The sequence below is a fragment of the Lingula anatina genome, chromosome 6 (genome assembly GCF_051362555.1).
Source record: "Lingula anatina isolate TDL-2025a chromosome 6, LinAna3.0, whole genome shotgun sequence".
NCBI classification, from domain to species: Eukaryota; Metazoa; Brachiopoda; class Lingulata; order Lingulida; family Lingulidae; genus Lingula; species Lingula anatina.
Window position 1 is genome coordinate 4054417 of NC_141772.1, and position 16380 is coordinate 4070796.

Here is a 16380-nt window from a genome sequence, read left to right on the forward strand (position 1 = left end):
GCACAAACGCTTAGCGTGTTTGCGTTTCTCAAAGTTGCGCAATTGCAATCCAGAAGACTTAAGTTCATATCAATAAACGGGAAAGCAAAAATGGGTGAGCTTATTCTATCATAAAGGAAATTTATTTCATAAAAAACAATTTTAATAGATTTTTAATAGTGACGAGTTTGTTGTTTCACTTTAAGTTTATATTTAATTTTTGATATTTTTATTTCGCAGGGTAGTTAAAGATTCTAGTATCTTTGACTCTTCACCTTGATATTTCAAAACCTTTCTGACCCGACCAGGTGTTCTGAATTTATTTTTGCGCGTTTCTCATTTCCAACTTACCCCGCGTTTCTGTCTAGATTTCTTTATTCATTTTGACATTGATCCTAAATTTTGATTCAACCAGAGGTTCTGTATTTCCATGGTACAAATTAAAGTGCGAGTACAGTGAGAAGTATAATTATACTTTAAAAAGGCTCTATTCTCCTGACAGGTGTGCTCCTTTTAATGAAAACAAAACGCGGATCTTACTTTTTTTTAATATAGTACCCAAAGGTGACTGGTTAGAGAATGTTCTAATGCAGACGCTCTTATATGTCTGCCATAAAACCACTTTACAACACAAAGCTACGTGTTCCTTCGCTGTGGTCAACGCTTGTAGGTGCAACAAAGGAACGCGACAAATGGAGAAAAGCGGCCTCCAAAGTACACTGCTGGATGCTATAATCTACCATCGTAAAGCGGGTTCTAGCCTCCTCAAGTGTTTGAAAGAGTTGGCCCCAACGGATATGTTCGTTTAAGACTTTAAAACTTATAACAAAGTTGTTTTCTTTGGTCACGTGTCCTCCAGGCAGGCGCGAAGTTATGAAAGAAATAAGATCCTCGGTATCAATCTCCTCTTCATCTGTCAGACGTATTTCAATGTTAACGCCGTCCCCGTACGCATTTTTAAGCGACTGTGGACTGCCCATAGTGACAAAGCGCTGATCTATCATTATTGTCACTCGAGTGCACTGCATTTCACTTTCTTCAGTGCTAAAATATATAAACATGTATTTTAAAATAAACAAATAAAAACACTAACGCTTTACTTTCTGGGTACTGGGTACTTTCTGGGTATCTCATTTGTAGTACCGGTGGTTATCAGAAACCTGGTTAAAAAGCTCATAGAAAGTTATGATTTATGATGAAAGTAAAATCTCATTTTGCTCTGGCATTATCGTGTCACTAAAAGCTGTATACAGGGTACAAGACTTGAATGGTCTAGATCGGGGGCAAGGGAGAATCCACACAAACCTGTTGGTGGTCAATACCAGCGTTGTACCTTGTCGACGTATTTCTTGCAGAACTGACCATATCTTTCTCCTGCACAATGGATCAACACTTGTTGTCGGCTCATCCAGAAATATAATGGTTGGTTTTCCAATCAACGCGATTGCTGTGCTTAATTTTCGCTTTGTCCCAGCACTGTCAGAAAAAATAGGCAAAAAAGTGCATTGAAAATTCCGTCTCCGTAAACGACGACCTGGTAAGGCCAAGAATACGTATGGTGTACACACTCTTCAACTCGACCGCTAATTATAAATACAAATATATTATTTTACGATTTTGCACCATGTTTTGTAGGCATCATGATTGAAGTATATAATTGGAAAATACAGTTCTCAGTACAAGTGGAAATGTTTATAAACTGGGCAATATTCAAAAGAAAATCAAGCAAAATTTGTCACTCGACGTCTTCCTCTCTAATGGGAAAGAGTCTAAAACTAGCAGGGCGATTGGTGGTTAAGGAAACAGCTTTTTTCAATAATGACGTCAAGGAACGCAAATTACTAATATTCATTTGACTAGTACATGTATATCATTCTTACGCGTAAAAGCATTTTAGATGACGTCACACTTGTACGTTTGTAATTCCCAATACGAAACGGCCCTTTTACTTGTCCTAAAACATTTGCACACCATACAACCCACCTGCAACTATCTATGACGTCATCGGCCTGACTGGTGAGAAGGCAACATTCTATGACGTCATCAATCACATGCTCCAGAACAGATTCTGTGACTCCTCGCAACCGACCAATCAGGTACAGCATCTCTCGACACGTCAGTTCACCAATCAGAGAGCACGATTTGGGGCAGTAGCCAACATGGAGGCGGACCTGGATTGGGAGAAGTTTTTGTCGTGCGACGTAGAAGGTTCTTCATTCTTCGACAATTACACATATAATACACGGATAAAGATTATATGTACTTAAAGCAAATTTGGCGAAGAGACAGGCAAATCCTCTTTGTGTCCCGCTTAAGATAATTATTGTCGAATAATTTGTTCGGGTTTCCGACATTTTTCTAATTATGTTCCTGTCTGCTTTACTTTTTTATTCATTAAAAACGTACATTATATTTTTCTGAGATTAATTTTGAATTTAATTTCCGTCAGAACGAACTCACTCATTACGATCCCCCGCCATTACTCCGTACGTGACCAATTTTTTTTAATTGCCAAACACATCTTACAGCATATAAGTTAGGAAGACATGGAATCAAAAATAATAATCTACAGATCAAGATAAAAAATAAATCACATTTCAAATTACACAGCCATACCGCCAGGTTGCAAAGCCACATTGACAATGAAGTGCGGTTTCGTGTCGTACATAGTGTTTATAATCGGGCCAAACATACTACTAATATTTTCATCTTTTAGAATCAGTTTTTCATTACGTTACTTGAAAGTTCGTGTCCTCAGAGGACTGCACAAACCTGTTTTCCATTATAGCTGTCAAATGTCACACCTTCCAGGAATGATGTGCCGTCAGATGGCAGCACATCACCCGTGAGCATCCTGAACAGGGTTTCTTTGCCGCGGTCATCAAGGCCAAGTATTCCAATGGCTTCGCCTGAAAAAAAACTTGGTAATCATTTGTATGGTTATAATTTGTACCATATAATACTCCAGATATGAAAAGTACAATGGCAAAAGGAAATGATTTTTTAATCGATATCCAGAGCAAGGAGAGAACGACAAAGCATATTAGAAGGTATGAATAGGACGAGTAGCGAAGATGACTCACCCTTACGTATTGACACTTGAACTGGACCCTTATCAAAGGGCTGGGCAGTCTTTATTTTACTTTGTTCGCTTTTGAGGGTATTGGTCATATTAGAGCGACTGGTGCTTCCGTATGAGTATTGAAACGTCTCGCTTGAGATAGAGGTCCGAAAGCCTTTTGTTTGACGCACCTTGTACCACGTGGTAAGCACATGCGTTTCAACGATGATCAAAATGACGAGGAAGGCAAAACCTTGGATGAAGAGAAAGAGGGCGTGTTTTCCGAAGCCTGGATTCTGGAAGGACAGCGTGTTGTCCACATGTGGCATGCAGAAGTATAAAGTTCTGTTTTCTAAGGGAATGGAGGTTTGGTTTTTATTCCACTCGACGCAGCGGCCTAAACAACAAAGAATACTCAATCTAAAATGCTGGTACTTATTTCTCAGTAAAGTGCAAAATATGCTTGTTTAAAATCTTTAATTTTGTTATCAAAGTTTCAAACTCAAAATTTTTAAGGTCTTTCATTAAACAGACCCCTGGTCAATCCAATATAGGGATCTTTATCAAATATAGGAATCTGCGCTGGGTCTGGTCAATATTAAAAGGTCAAATGTCAATAAAGGGATAATAACTCTTCGTATGAGATCTATATTTCACAATAAAAACATTGTGAAAAACTCATAGAAATATGATATATTCTGTTTTACCATAAAAAGGGCAGTTAAAGCTATTATTCTGATATCTGAGCTCATCTTTAGACTACGTGACCTCCATTGATGGCTATATTCTGATGTAATCTCTTAAGAGATTATAACAAAAACAAACTCTTTAGAAAAAAATCAGGGACGAACTTTGTAACTAAGTATGTTGTTTACCCCAGGAAAATTCGGTTTTTGGCCAAAACGAAGAGTTATTATTCCTTGAACTCTTGCAACCATTAACCACGTATCAGTACTTCAGTACTTACCTAGGTTGCACTGCATTTGGCTCATAGTTGTGTTGCTATGGAGGCAGTATCGAGAGTTGTAGTCATTAATATAGAAGTTCAACAGTCCGCCGACCAAGTTGAAGGGAGGAAACAACACTGTGAAGACCCAATCCGTTATTTCCGGATAGGAAAATGACGTCACCATTTCCGCCACTTGTAGTAGTCGGTACGGAACAATGTAGAGGATCAAAACTTTCAAGACGATAGAATAGGCGCCTTCAAAACAGGAAATCTTATTTAAGCGACATATGTTTAAACATATGTTTACGATTTTAAATTGTAAAATGTGTATTTAACAAAGATAGTCCATATGAGATGCTTGACTTAAGAAAAATGTATGTAGAAAATTTGGACATGACTTGCAAAACAGTATGTGACTTGAAATTGTTTTAACGAGAGCAACGTTCTTAATAACTCAGTAGAACTGTGTAAAATGTAATTGCATCATGATTCTTTCATATAATAAGTGGGATATTTGAAATAAATTTCCACTGATTGGGTGCTTACACACATAACAAATTTGGGTCTCAAAAAGGGGAGCCAACACGCGTTTGAGGAAAAAAAGATATGGAAAAAGAAATGAACCAACCTACTGCTGTAAACGTAATCATGATGTACCTCGAGGCAGTCAAACCAGTGTCAAATTTAAATGCCAGCAAGTAGGTCAATGGCAAAGTGGCCCACCCGAAAAGCACTACCAGAATGATTAGTGTTTCTTGTTGTCTGTCGGCTATGTACAAGGGCCATGTCTGTCCAGCTAATACCAAGCCAATCACCGATATGACAGGTACCGAATAAATCGTTATATCCCAACAACACCTAGACAACCAGTACGTCATACCCGTGGAGCCGGACACGAAGAGCAGAAGCTTGGTCCCGTTGGTGCGTTCTTCAACCGGGCTGATGGCGAAGGAGCCAAGAAGTGCTGACATTACGCACAGGAAAATGCACGTGTAGGTCAAATTGATTATAGGGGGCCACCACTTCCATGAATCATTTCCACTGACGTCATCTTCGCCATCCATGAGATCGTTATCCATGTGGCGATCGTACGACGGCAAAGGGTGGTTGTTGACCGCTATGGAGTACTCGTCTCCGGCAAGGTACCTCAGCAGGGCATTGTTGACAAGGTTGAGAGCTAGTGGCATGCTGTGATAGGCGTAGCCGTTGTAAAGCCCAGTGCTTATGTTACATCCATCTTCGTCAGTTTCATAGCTTACTCCAATCATATACTCATTTGCAAACTGAATCGAGTCGATTTTACGTTGAGTGTCCAGCAAGAATTGATCCACAGTTTGGTTCCATGATGGTGACTTGGTCACCGTGGCTACCACGTTTCTGTACACCCCTGAGATGTTCCTTGCCCATGGAGAGTCATCAGTTGCCACTGTCGCGATGAAAGGATCTTTGGGTGTATTAATCATTGCGTGGATGGTGATTGGAAGATCTACGTTGTTATCAGCTATATGGCCAGCCAGAGCGGATTGAGAGAAGGCTTCAGGATTGCAGGAGGTCAGCAAAGCGACGATCACCAGTAGTATTAATTGGGAGCACGTGAGCCAGCGTCTGCGCCACGAGACTATTGCATGCACGCAGAACATGCTGAAAAACTCGTGTAGCAGGTGGGCCAAACCTAATGGAAGTATTTTGAACTTGCGCCGACCCAGCTTCTTCCCTGAGAAATGAGGAACGGAAGTTAAGGGAAATCGAAGCAAGGTTGTGTTACATAAATAAATTGTAAATGAGAAATGCGCGATATTATATCTTCATGTGGCAAAGCGTAAGATTTTAAACACGTTTTTTTATATTACTTGAAATACATAAACCACTTCTAACTGAACTTATCTAAAGATAAGAAATACTTTTTAACATTTATACAGATAAAGGCACTTGCATTAATTTCGCCAAAAATAATCCAATTCATCACTTCTTGACGAACTCTGACACAGTTTAGAATTGCGCGCAATACAGAAGTGAGTACTGAAAGTGATGGTGGAATTTAGAAAACCACGCTTAAGGATTTCTACGGAGTTACGGCGAGTGTCAGGAAAGATGGATTAAATGTTGGTTAGTCTTAAAAACACCATTAACCATTGGGGAAATTCGTTAAGTACAGGGTACGAGATTTTCGCGAGAAAATCTTACGCTGGGCACCTTTGACTTAAATCCACGAAAACTACTAGATGCCTATGATATATTATAAATTAAATTCAGAAAATAATAAATTGCTGTACACTGAGTATATATGTGTATATATTATTTGTTTTCTGTCCATTCTGTTTTTTAAGAAATGCGCATGATATTGGCACCATTTACAGATCTTCCACGAGTGGCAATCAGCGAGAAAATTCTAGATTTCGTCATATTTTGTGAATACGACTATCATCATCATCATCATTTTTATCAACATCATCATCATCATCAACATATTTGCCATACACTTACGCGTGAGAAGCCGGTATCCACTCTGTGTTAATTCAACGGAAGTGGTACTAGTTGTGGTGGTTTCCATCTCCAATTCTTTGGCAATACTACGAAGAAATTCCACAACAGATATACATCTACTGAACGCAATCTGACTCAACGTGTGCACACAAATATTTTTCGATACAAAAAATACATGTATATGTACAAACACAGGAACACTTGAAACTAAATCGATAAATACTTAAAAAATCATGTTCATTACAGGCAGGTTTCAAAGGTAGGAACTACTTCAGACAAATGTAGTTATTATTCAAGTACCGTAAAAATATTTCATCAAGCGTTGCAAGACTAACTCCATACGAAGACAGTCCAAGGGCAGCTTTTTGTTCGTCCAATTGCTCGAAAACTGCTGCAAACTTCGGCGATTCAGATCTCGGTAATGTAACTCGTATTTCGGACTCTGTTTCTGACATAATTCGTGCACCTTCTATACCGTCTTCAATAATTCTCTTAATGGTTTCAGATCGACAAAAATTGGTTTTCACCAAGCGCAAAACGTACGTTCTTTCTGAAATAAAGTGCAATAAGATAAAATAGAATGAAGAAAGCACTATACTGTTTGTCACGTTGTTTGTTGCATTGTTAATTTGCATCTCATGCGTGTTTTTCATTTTACAAACACGGAACCACATATCGATTAATATTCCACGCTTGAGGTCACGGTGAACATTAACAACATCTTACCATATTTTCCCTCCAACTCCGCCATGGTGCCACAAGCCACTAGAGATCCGTTCTGCAGAACCCCAATGCGGTCAGCCAGGGCCTCCGCCTCTTGCATACTCTGTGTACTGAGAACTATCACAGAACCCGCTTGCTTAGACTGGTTAATGGCCTCCCATGCATGTTGTCGCATGCTAGGGTCCATATTTTGAGTCGGTTCGTCTAAGGCTATTACCTGGAATAATAAAACCATTTGACATGGCTCTTAGGGTAGTACGTGTATAACCGTTTTTGTTAATAATGAAAAAAGGCTGGACAGGATACTCGGTTTATTATAGATAAGGTCCCATTTATTTGAATTATAAACTGATCAGAAAACTTCATGAATACTCTCAAAAATCCTAATGGAATGCCGGCAAAATCGTCATTATATACTCACTATCTTCATTTGTTTCTCAAATGTCAAACCAAAAGCAATTTTGTCTGTGCAATTTTTATAATGTCTTACGTCATGTGACAACGTCATTTTATTGCGCCATACGTCATATGACGACGTCATTTCCACCCAAGACCTACCTTTGGGTTTCCCATGAGCGCCAAAGCCAAAGAGAGAGCGCTTTTTGAGACAGTGGAGAGAAATTTCACTATTGTATAACGATTGTTTTCTAGATTCAACAAGTCTAGAAGATGGTTTAGCTGTGCCTTTATGTTTTGGCTTTCCATACGACGGAGCTGAAAATAATTTGAAAAAAATTAACGACTGAAAAAGAAAGGAACTATTAAATAGCTGTGCGTGGGTGTGTGTGTCGGCGAGAGAGAGAGAGAGAGAGAGATCAACAGGTAAGATCAACCCCCCCCCCCTCCAGCTCCACATATATATATGAAATTCCACACATATGATCACACTAATACACCTTTTACACCGGGGTAGGCGCAGGTGTTAACACTTAGGTCGAGGGGAGCTGGGGGGGGGGGGATCCGGGACGTCCAACACAGGACTAAGTGACCACAAGGGCCCCTAACATGTATGAGTAAAATATCGCAAGGGCAGTGTAGTAGCCAGAGGCCGTGGTTTAAGCCAGATACAACACTCGCCTGCGGCTCGACAATACACTCGTAATATTTCACGTACAGCTCTGCGACTCGTATTGTATCTATCACATACTAGCCTACTATAGTACAACATCTGTCAACTCTCCTCAATCTGTCAATCACAAATTAAGCACTTAATTGTCAGTGTCAGATTTTCGCGGCATTGACTGTGAAGTCGGCGCAAGGGTAGCCAAGACCATTGACATGAGCGCCATCTAGCGTCAAATCGAGTTTTGGCTTCTAGTTGCGTTTTGACGACTTGTCGTATTTTGCCGTCTGGTCTGATAACGACGACGTCTAATCGTGTTTTTAATTCGTCTATTTTGATAACTACGACGACTAATCGTGTTTTTAATTTTTGTATAAACCGCCGCCCATAATTTCCACCCTTAGTAAAACGTTGCACATAGGTTGTGAATTCTATAAATGAACCACACACGTAATACGTTTTCTAGTGTGCTTGTATTTACAGGTACCAATTTGCAATATATCACCTTAGCAATAAACACCAGATGCTGTTCCACAGTGAGAAAATCAAACAACGCCGACTGCTGTCTGCACAGACCGATACGATCCCTAATGGCTGAGATATCTTTTGGTGCTGAGCCGGGGCACACGTGAATACTTCCAGACGTAGGCTGGAGCAAACCTGAAAAAATCAGTTAATAAGACAAAAGAAATCACGCAAGTGGTATTCTTTAGTATGCGTTATATCAGTATTGGACCTTATTACGTATATTTGTAGATCCTAACGTCAAGATAGATATGCAAATGAGATCCAAAGTTATGAAAACTGCAGTGTCAAAAGAAAGTTTGCCAAAAAAAATCTGACCTCAATTATGTACTCTCAATAATTCAATACCTATGCCATCTACAAAGTCAGAAAGAAAATTAAATGACACTTTGTCATGATCCCTTAATGTGTGACAGCTACCTGTAATCATCTGCAGAAGTGTCGACTTCCCCGAAGCATTTCCACCCAAAAGAGCCAGTGTCTCGCCTTCAAACAAGTCCAGGGTCACATTGTTGACAACATTTCGCTTTCCGTAAACCTTATGATAGAGTAATAAGGAACATGCACTTTCATGAGCATTGTTGCTGTATGCATGATTGATACGTAGAATATTTGGGATGAATAAGATGCATTTTTTTCTCCATTTTTGCAAAGGGAATGAATCCGTCATTTCAACGAAACATTGGGGAAAGGGATAAGGGATAAGCCCTCTTCCACTAAATCCGCCCATTATACGTTTCAAAGACCTTTTTGTTTGGGCCCCATGGTACATGCCATACCACTTAAGAATACGTCACAGTGAAAAAATTATAATGTAAAAAGAAAATGAAAGCACATACATATTTATACATAGACATGTAAAAATTTATAAAGTAAAAAGAAAATGAAAACATATACTTTTGTCAGCCTGAACAGCGACATCCATGGTAGGCGTTCAGTTTGAAAACTTTCCGTAGCACTTCCCTCCTCCTGCTTTATTGATGAAAATGGCGCTTGGCCAACTTTCTGCTTCTTTCCAATCCGCATAAGCCACTAAAATTTTGTAGTTGTGTTATTTTTGGAATGTGTCAACGATACGGTAGAATTGTATTCAATATTCCTGGGTAGTATGAAAATTACAGGATTAGTTCAAAAAACAATCTAAAAAGTTTAACAGAAAACAATGAGCGTAAGGCCGTTATATATCTAAGGCATATATCTGGAAATTTCAACAGCTTTTTAATCAACCCCACGATTAACCATATCCAAAACCGTTCAGAAAATAACATGAGAGTTTCTTATCTAAGCGTCATGTCAATAATTTACCACTTTCCATCGCCCTAAAAAGAGCTACTTGTATAACTTTAACATTTATAATACCAGGAAAATTTACCTGTAAAGGAAACAGCCACGGTTTCGGTACTCCACCTGGGCCTGGAGACACCTGGCTGAAATACCATGTTATCAACATGAATAGCATAATGTCCACGGCAAAGGCAATGAAGACCTCCCCGATGGAAAAGTTGTCACCAAATGTCGTGTGCTGCATCACATTATCCCAGCGTAGGCCTGCATGTAGATAATATAAAGAATGAAAAGAGAAATTAAATATGTCAGAACATACGTTTCGATCATTGAAAAGGCTTGAAATGAACACGGGATAATATGACATGTTGGTTTCTCAAAAATATGATCAAAGTAGCAATTGAACAATTGAGCAATTGAATGCCCCGACTTTTTTGTGTATTAATTGCACCACTTATGATAGGGCCTACTCCCGTGCGCAATTTCTTCGTGAACATGTAATTTAGAATATATTCCTTGACTTTTTAGAAGAAAAGGAATGAAATATCGTTGAATCACCAACGTGTTCAACTCACTTCTGGAATGATCCCCTTCTCCTGCAAGTAGGTACATGGATAGGGAGAAATTGTTGAGATTCACGGGTACATATGTATTACAGCATGGACAATTCATCACGTCCATTTTGTAACTGGTATTATATGCAAAGGAAAACCACATACATCCGGGCTTATGGAATCTGCATCGGAAATTGTTCATTTCCAAAAAAAGTTAGGAAAAGAATAAGATATTATATACGTCAAAGGCATCGGGACTGGAAAATACCGTAGCTATTGATATACGATTATTCTTACCTCCGTTCAGTGGAGAGCGACAGTAAATAAGGATCTGCAAAACGCCCATCTTGAGAGCAAAGTTTGGCAGTAAACACATGACGAGTTTCTGTGATTTCGGCAATAATTCGTAAAATAACAGTGTGCTTAGACAGGCGGGGACAAGGTATACCACCATGATCAGCGCTTTGGCAGCAACTTTAAAGAATGAAAATTATAATGGCTTATGTAATACATATTACAACTCCTAAAAATGTAAATGAATAGTATCAGGGATTCTTTTAAAAACATCTTAGTCACAGCTAATGGTCAGCCTTTAAGTACATTTTAGCTTTTATCAAAATAAATAATTCAAAAAGTTGATATCGTAGATAGAGAAGTAAAATTGAAGCAAATTAAGATTAATCTTTAGATACTTTTATCTAATAAATGCTGTATGTTCTAACTTCATTTCCATAATAACATATTTTATTCAAAAAGGATGGCATGTCTAGTAAAACTTACCTGTAGAGTTAACTAAGCTGCACACAAAGCACAATAAAATGGTCGATGTGGCGTATAGCAAGAGGAACAGAAATACAACATAGTAGTTTATGATAGTGCCTAGGTTACCACCGTCTTCACCCGAACCAGCAGATAGAAATAGCATTGACGCCACGACCATCATGATGAAGTACGGTACGCTCCAATACAAGAACCAAGAGAGCCAATATGCCTTGTCTGGCACGCCACACGTTTTCAAAAGAACCTATATATAAAACAACATAATTTCAAGTAATCAAAAAGGTAGATGGCGTTGTATGCAATCTATCCAAAATTGTTTTCTCACACTATCGCATTGGACCATCTGCACGGGCATGTGTATGCCTTTACTTGGCTGTTTAATACTGTAATTTGGAGTTAATTACTCTATCATTACTTAAAAGCTATGGACCTTTGTAACTGTTCTTTGGGGCAATCATGCCTCATCACATTATTTATCCTTTTCACACGCTCTTTACTAACCTCCACATGCAAAATATATCATATCTATCTACAAATATACGTTGTCGTATGCAAGTGGTAACTGGTTCTTCCCGATCAGTACCGTGGAATAGAAAGGCGTGTATTTTGTCTTCAATGGCTGGCAGAACCCTTTGTAGACACAGGTAACCAAATGTTATTTTTTTGGTACACTTTCCAACTTATACACTTACTTTTAGTCCCGTTTCCTTTTCATATGATATTCCTCGCGTAACTTCCAAAACTAAAGATATACAGCCAATAATCACAACGGCGGCAAGGGGCTCGGAAAAGTAACTCAGTTGATCAGTCACAAGGTCTCTATTTGTCTTGTGCTCCAGCGTTGGGAATCGCTTGAGTCGAGTAGGAAAATGGAGATCGAGGTGACTAGAATTCAATACCATACTGATGTAAGATTTGTCCACAGCATCTTGGATGGCAAGAAAACCATTTTTGTCGTATTCTGAAGATGAATAATTCATGTGCACATTTTAAGATGACTAAAAATATATATATTGGTTCTGAAACATGTGCAATATGCGAATTTTATTATACGAATGAGTTACCGAAAGGATTAGATGTATTAATGAGTTTTAAATTATACTCTTCTCTTTTCTGTTGTACATTTTACGTGTTATGTGATATACAAATAAAAATCTATCTAATTTGGCCAAAAAGGTACGGATCTTCTTTATCCTGATTCACAAAAGTACAAAAACATTCGTCTTACCAGGGCCAGTTTCGAAATAGAACGCTCTTAAGACGTTCGTAAACCACTCTCTTGTGTGATGTAACGACGGTTCTGAACGGAGGCGGATAGTGTATCCGAACTTGGAGGTTGGCATACCATTGTCAAAACTTTCGTCATTGAAGACTACCCCACCCACAAGATCAAATGCTTTTGCATTTTGCTCGATCAATTCTTCTAACACGTCACTGTTGGCTAGTCGATACACTGAGGTTAAAATATGATCACAGATAAATGTTTTAAAGTGATATTTTATTAGAGCATCCCTTTTTGTCATGAGACTGAGCGCCTTTATTTTACTTAGTAAAATTTCGTTGAAGAGAGGACATTCTTCATCGACCATTCTATCACTGCATTTTAAGATAAAGTGGTCTTAAATACGTTTTACACAGTCATATGCTTCTTTAAATAGATCGTTGGTACAATGAACTGGTAATCACCCTTCTCCTTCATCTCAAAATTCTTTGATGATCAAATATGCCTAACATGGTTTTTGCGCAGTTCAACTATTTTACTTTCAATCTCACAAACTCTCTTTAACAAGTTAACTTACCAATGAACGTCTGATTAAGTGTAGATCGGCCCAGAGAGATATTGAACCAATGAAGAAAATTGGTAGGGGTGTAATTCCCACGGCTCGTTGCGGGCGCAACTCCAAGCCCCAAACAAAATGCCCCGGGTACCCCCGGGTACTGGAAATCTTTTTGTGGACTGAATGTTTCATCAGGGACGGTTGTCACTCCCGATCCAATATCTATGATAAACACGTAAGTAACAGGAATGGCAATTGCTGCACAAAACAGCAAGAGAGTGATGCACGTGTTTAGCTTATGGCGCCGTGTGTATTGGAATCGTAACCACAGCAACTGCCAAGTGGCACGCAGGAATGTCATGGTGATGAAACGGTGGGTAACCTGAAAATCCAATTCATTATAAACTGAACGTGTTTTTTTCACTGCTTCATATAATTTTAAAATAATTATTGTAAATGGCTGTATCTCTCTTTGCACGACTAGCCTCTCTCTATGCCCCCTACACACGCACACACTGTAAAATAAATGCACATAATTCTGATTAATTCGCCTGTTAATTTAAGGTCAGTATCCGAATCCCGCTTATTATCCCCCTCAGAAATACTAACCGTCAGGGGTATTATATACTACTGTGATGGTTATCCGCCATACTGTACAAACATAATCATACTAATTAATTCATGTGCGATACATTGTGAAGTCACATGTGTAAAAGAATATGCGGTAGTCGTGTTCGATAACCAAATCATCTCATGGACTTTGTTCAACTACACGATCTAAACTGAAATTTATGTGCTTATCATGTTTAATAAATGGTCAGATTAGATTTTGTTTGTAATGCCGATTTATATCCGATAACTGCATAGCTTCACTTCATGGGCACGCGCACCGCGTGTTTCTGCTTGACGTGCTTTCAACCATGTTTGTTAGATTAATGGGATATCTTAATCAATATGACGTTACGCCTAGAACGTCACTGATAGTGGTTTGTTGGGGTCATTAATTGGTATATCAAAGGTCTATCAAATTAAACAATGTAGCTAGATGATCGCTTAAATAGATATTGATTGCGTATAGGCAGTTCAGTGTCGCCGAAATCGACCCTGGCATAGCATGCAGGTCTCTGCGGGTTGCCCATGTGGCCTGTCTCGGTAACCGTGGAAACAGCATTGTCATCCCTGCGGTGTTTTCTTTCTTTCAACAATAGTACCCTGCCCCTGCCAATTTCATTGACCTTGACCTAATTTTCAAGGTCACAGAGCCTTTTAAAGTGAAAATTTTGCAAATTTCAAAATGCAATATCTCCTAGTATTTCAACATTTTGACAAATTCTTTCATAGGTGAGGTCACACATTAATTCTATTTCATGTGACTCAATTTTAGGGAAAGTAGGTCATGTCAAGGTAAACCTATTGCACGATATGCTCCAAGTGGTTGACATTCGGCAGGGGGTAAACCAGATGTCACAGAGCCGCAAGGATGATGTAAAAAGTTGCTTTGGGGATCTATCCAGTGCAGTCGCTAATAATATTGACAATTGACTGATTAGATTTTTTAATATAGATTTTTAAATATTTAAATATTAATAATTTCACAGAAATAGTGACTTTGTCAATTTCTCCATGAAAAATTGATTTTTTGTGATAACCTGCTGAGTAAACTACCGCAAACATATACCCAACACCCCCACATCAAATGTCAAATTTGACATTGACCTTCAATTTCAAGTTCATTTGGGCATTTTTCTTTCCACTAATTTTTTGTTTCGCAAGAAAAAAAAATTGAAATAATTATCATACGTAGCCTATGGTCAGAATAAGCTATACACCCAGTAACAGTGACCTTGACCCACTTTTCAAGGTCACAGGGACATTTAAAGACGAAATTTGCAAAATTTGAAATTGCACTTATGCCTAAAGTATAATCTATGTGGCTAAGGACCTTTTGGCCAATGATACTGAGGTAAATCTCCAAATGTAGGTGCAAGTAGGTCAAGGTCGAGGTCGCTAATGGCCAAACTGCCTTAAAACAGGTTTCTTTCCCATATCTCAAAAACCGGGAGGCCCAGAGCCTAGTTCTTAGATGCACATGATGCCTTATAGTCTTATGTAAAGTCAATTGAACTTTCGTAGCGATTGCATGATACATTTTTTAAATATAGATTTTAGAATATTTATGATGTCACAGAAATAGTGACTTTGTCAGTTTCTCCATGAAATACTGATTTTTTGTGATAACATGCTATAGTAAACTACTCCAAACCTATACCCAACAACCCCAAAATAAATGTCAGATCTGACCTTGACCTTCAATTTCAAGGTTATTTGGACTAAAACTGATGTATTGTCGACCCACCTCCCCTAATCCACATATACTCTTTCAGAATATGGGATCAGTTAAGCACATGGCCTTGCAATTGACCTTTTTCTTCAAGGTCATTCCACCTCTATTTTGCAGGGGAATCCTCCGCCACTGGCTTCAGCCAGTTGCAGTCTAGTTTTTATTATTCTTTCAGCGCGTTTTTTTTTCGCAAAAAATCTGAAATAATTATCATAGGTAGCCTATGGTAAGAAAATGTCACAGACCCAGTTTCAGTGACATTGACCTTCTTTTCAAGGTCACAAGAGCTTTTAAAGGCAAAATATACACAATACTGCCAAATCAAATGTCAAATTTGACCTTGACCCTCATTTTCAAGGTTATATGGCTATTTCATGGAGAAATATTGATGTGGGCTAAAAGTGATGTTTTGTTTTCACTCCCCCCCCTCCATTGGCACATGCGCTTTCAGCATATGGGGTCAAATTTAACCCGTGACCTTCGCATGACCTTGTAAGTGCCCATTGCCTTCAAGTACAAAGGTCATTTGCAGGGGAATCCTTCGCCACTGGCTGAAGAGCCAGATGCAAACTAGTTTGCATTTATTTCTTATTAAATGATATGAAATGTTCTCTGATTAAATGTTGAAACTGTTGTTTAGCATATTAGTTTCTTTATAATTACGTGAAACATTATAGGCTTTAACCCATTAAATCCGTCCACGTAGCCTGGATGCAGAAGCATGGGCGGACGTTTTTGTAATCATCAAAGAAATGACATTTACAAGTGGCTCTTTGATATTTTCGGGTAACTCGGGACATCGGTGTCAATAACATCATATATGTTAAGAACAACATTCTGGGAGCAAAATACTATATAT

At 38.6% G+C, this 16380-nt stretch overlaps 2 protein-coding genes across 3 annotated transcripts; both read right to left on the reverse strand.

Moving 5' to 3' along the window:
- Window positions 1–81: 81 nt before the first annotated feature.
- On the reverse strand, window positions 82–9961 carry LOC106162371 (phospholipid-transporting ATPase ABCA3-like). 2 transcript variants are annotated; one of them, XM_013539648.2, is made up of 14 exons: window positions 9682–9958; window positions 9205–9322; window positions 8765–8919; window positions 7755–7910; window positions 7200–7413; window positions 6774–7023; window positions 6474–6559; window positions 4618–5703; window positions 4008–4244; window positions 3063–3437; window positions 2752–2888; window positions 1963–2150; window positions 1285–1455; window positions 82–1023 (listed from the first exon to the last, which is right to left on the reverse strand). In XM_013539648.2, exons 1-14 carry the CDS (start codon window positions 9808–9810, stop codon window positions 603–605), a joined length of 3723 nt encoding a protein of 1240 aa, XP_013395102.2. In that variant the 5' UTR covers window positions 9811–9958; the 3' UTR covers window positions 82–602. The 2 variants fall into 2 exon arrangements, with proteins under 2 accessions (XP_013395102.2, XP_013395103.2); XM_013539649.2 differs by having other exon boundaries at window positions 823–1023; window positions 1313–1455; window positions 9682–9961.
- LOC106162374 (phospholipid-transporting ATPase ABCA3-like) lies at window positions 9875–13541 on the reverse strand. Its single transcript, XM_087015123.1, has 7 exons — window positions 13202–13541; window positions 12631–12855; window positions 12095–12363; window positions 11403–11646; window positions 10920–11096; window positions 10157–10332; window positions 9875–9883 (listed from the first exon to the last, which is right to left on the reverse strand). Exons 1-7 carry the CDS (start codon window positions 13539–13541, stop codon window positions 9875–9877), a joined length of 1440 nt encoding a protein of 479 aa, XP_086871249.1.
- Between the last annotated feature and the right edge of the window lie 2839 nt (window positions 13542–16380).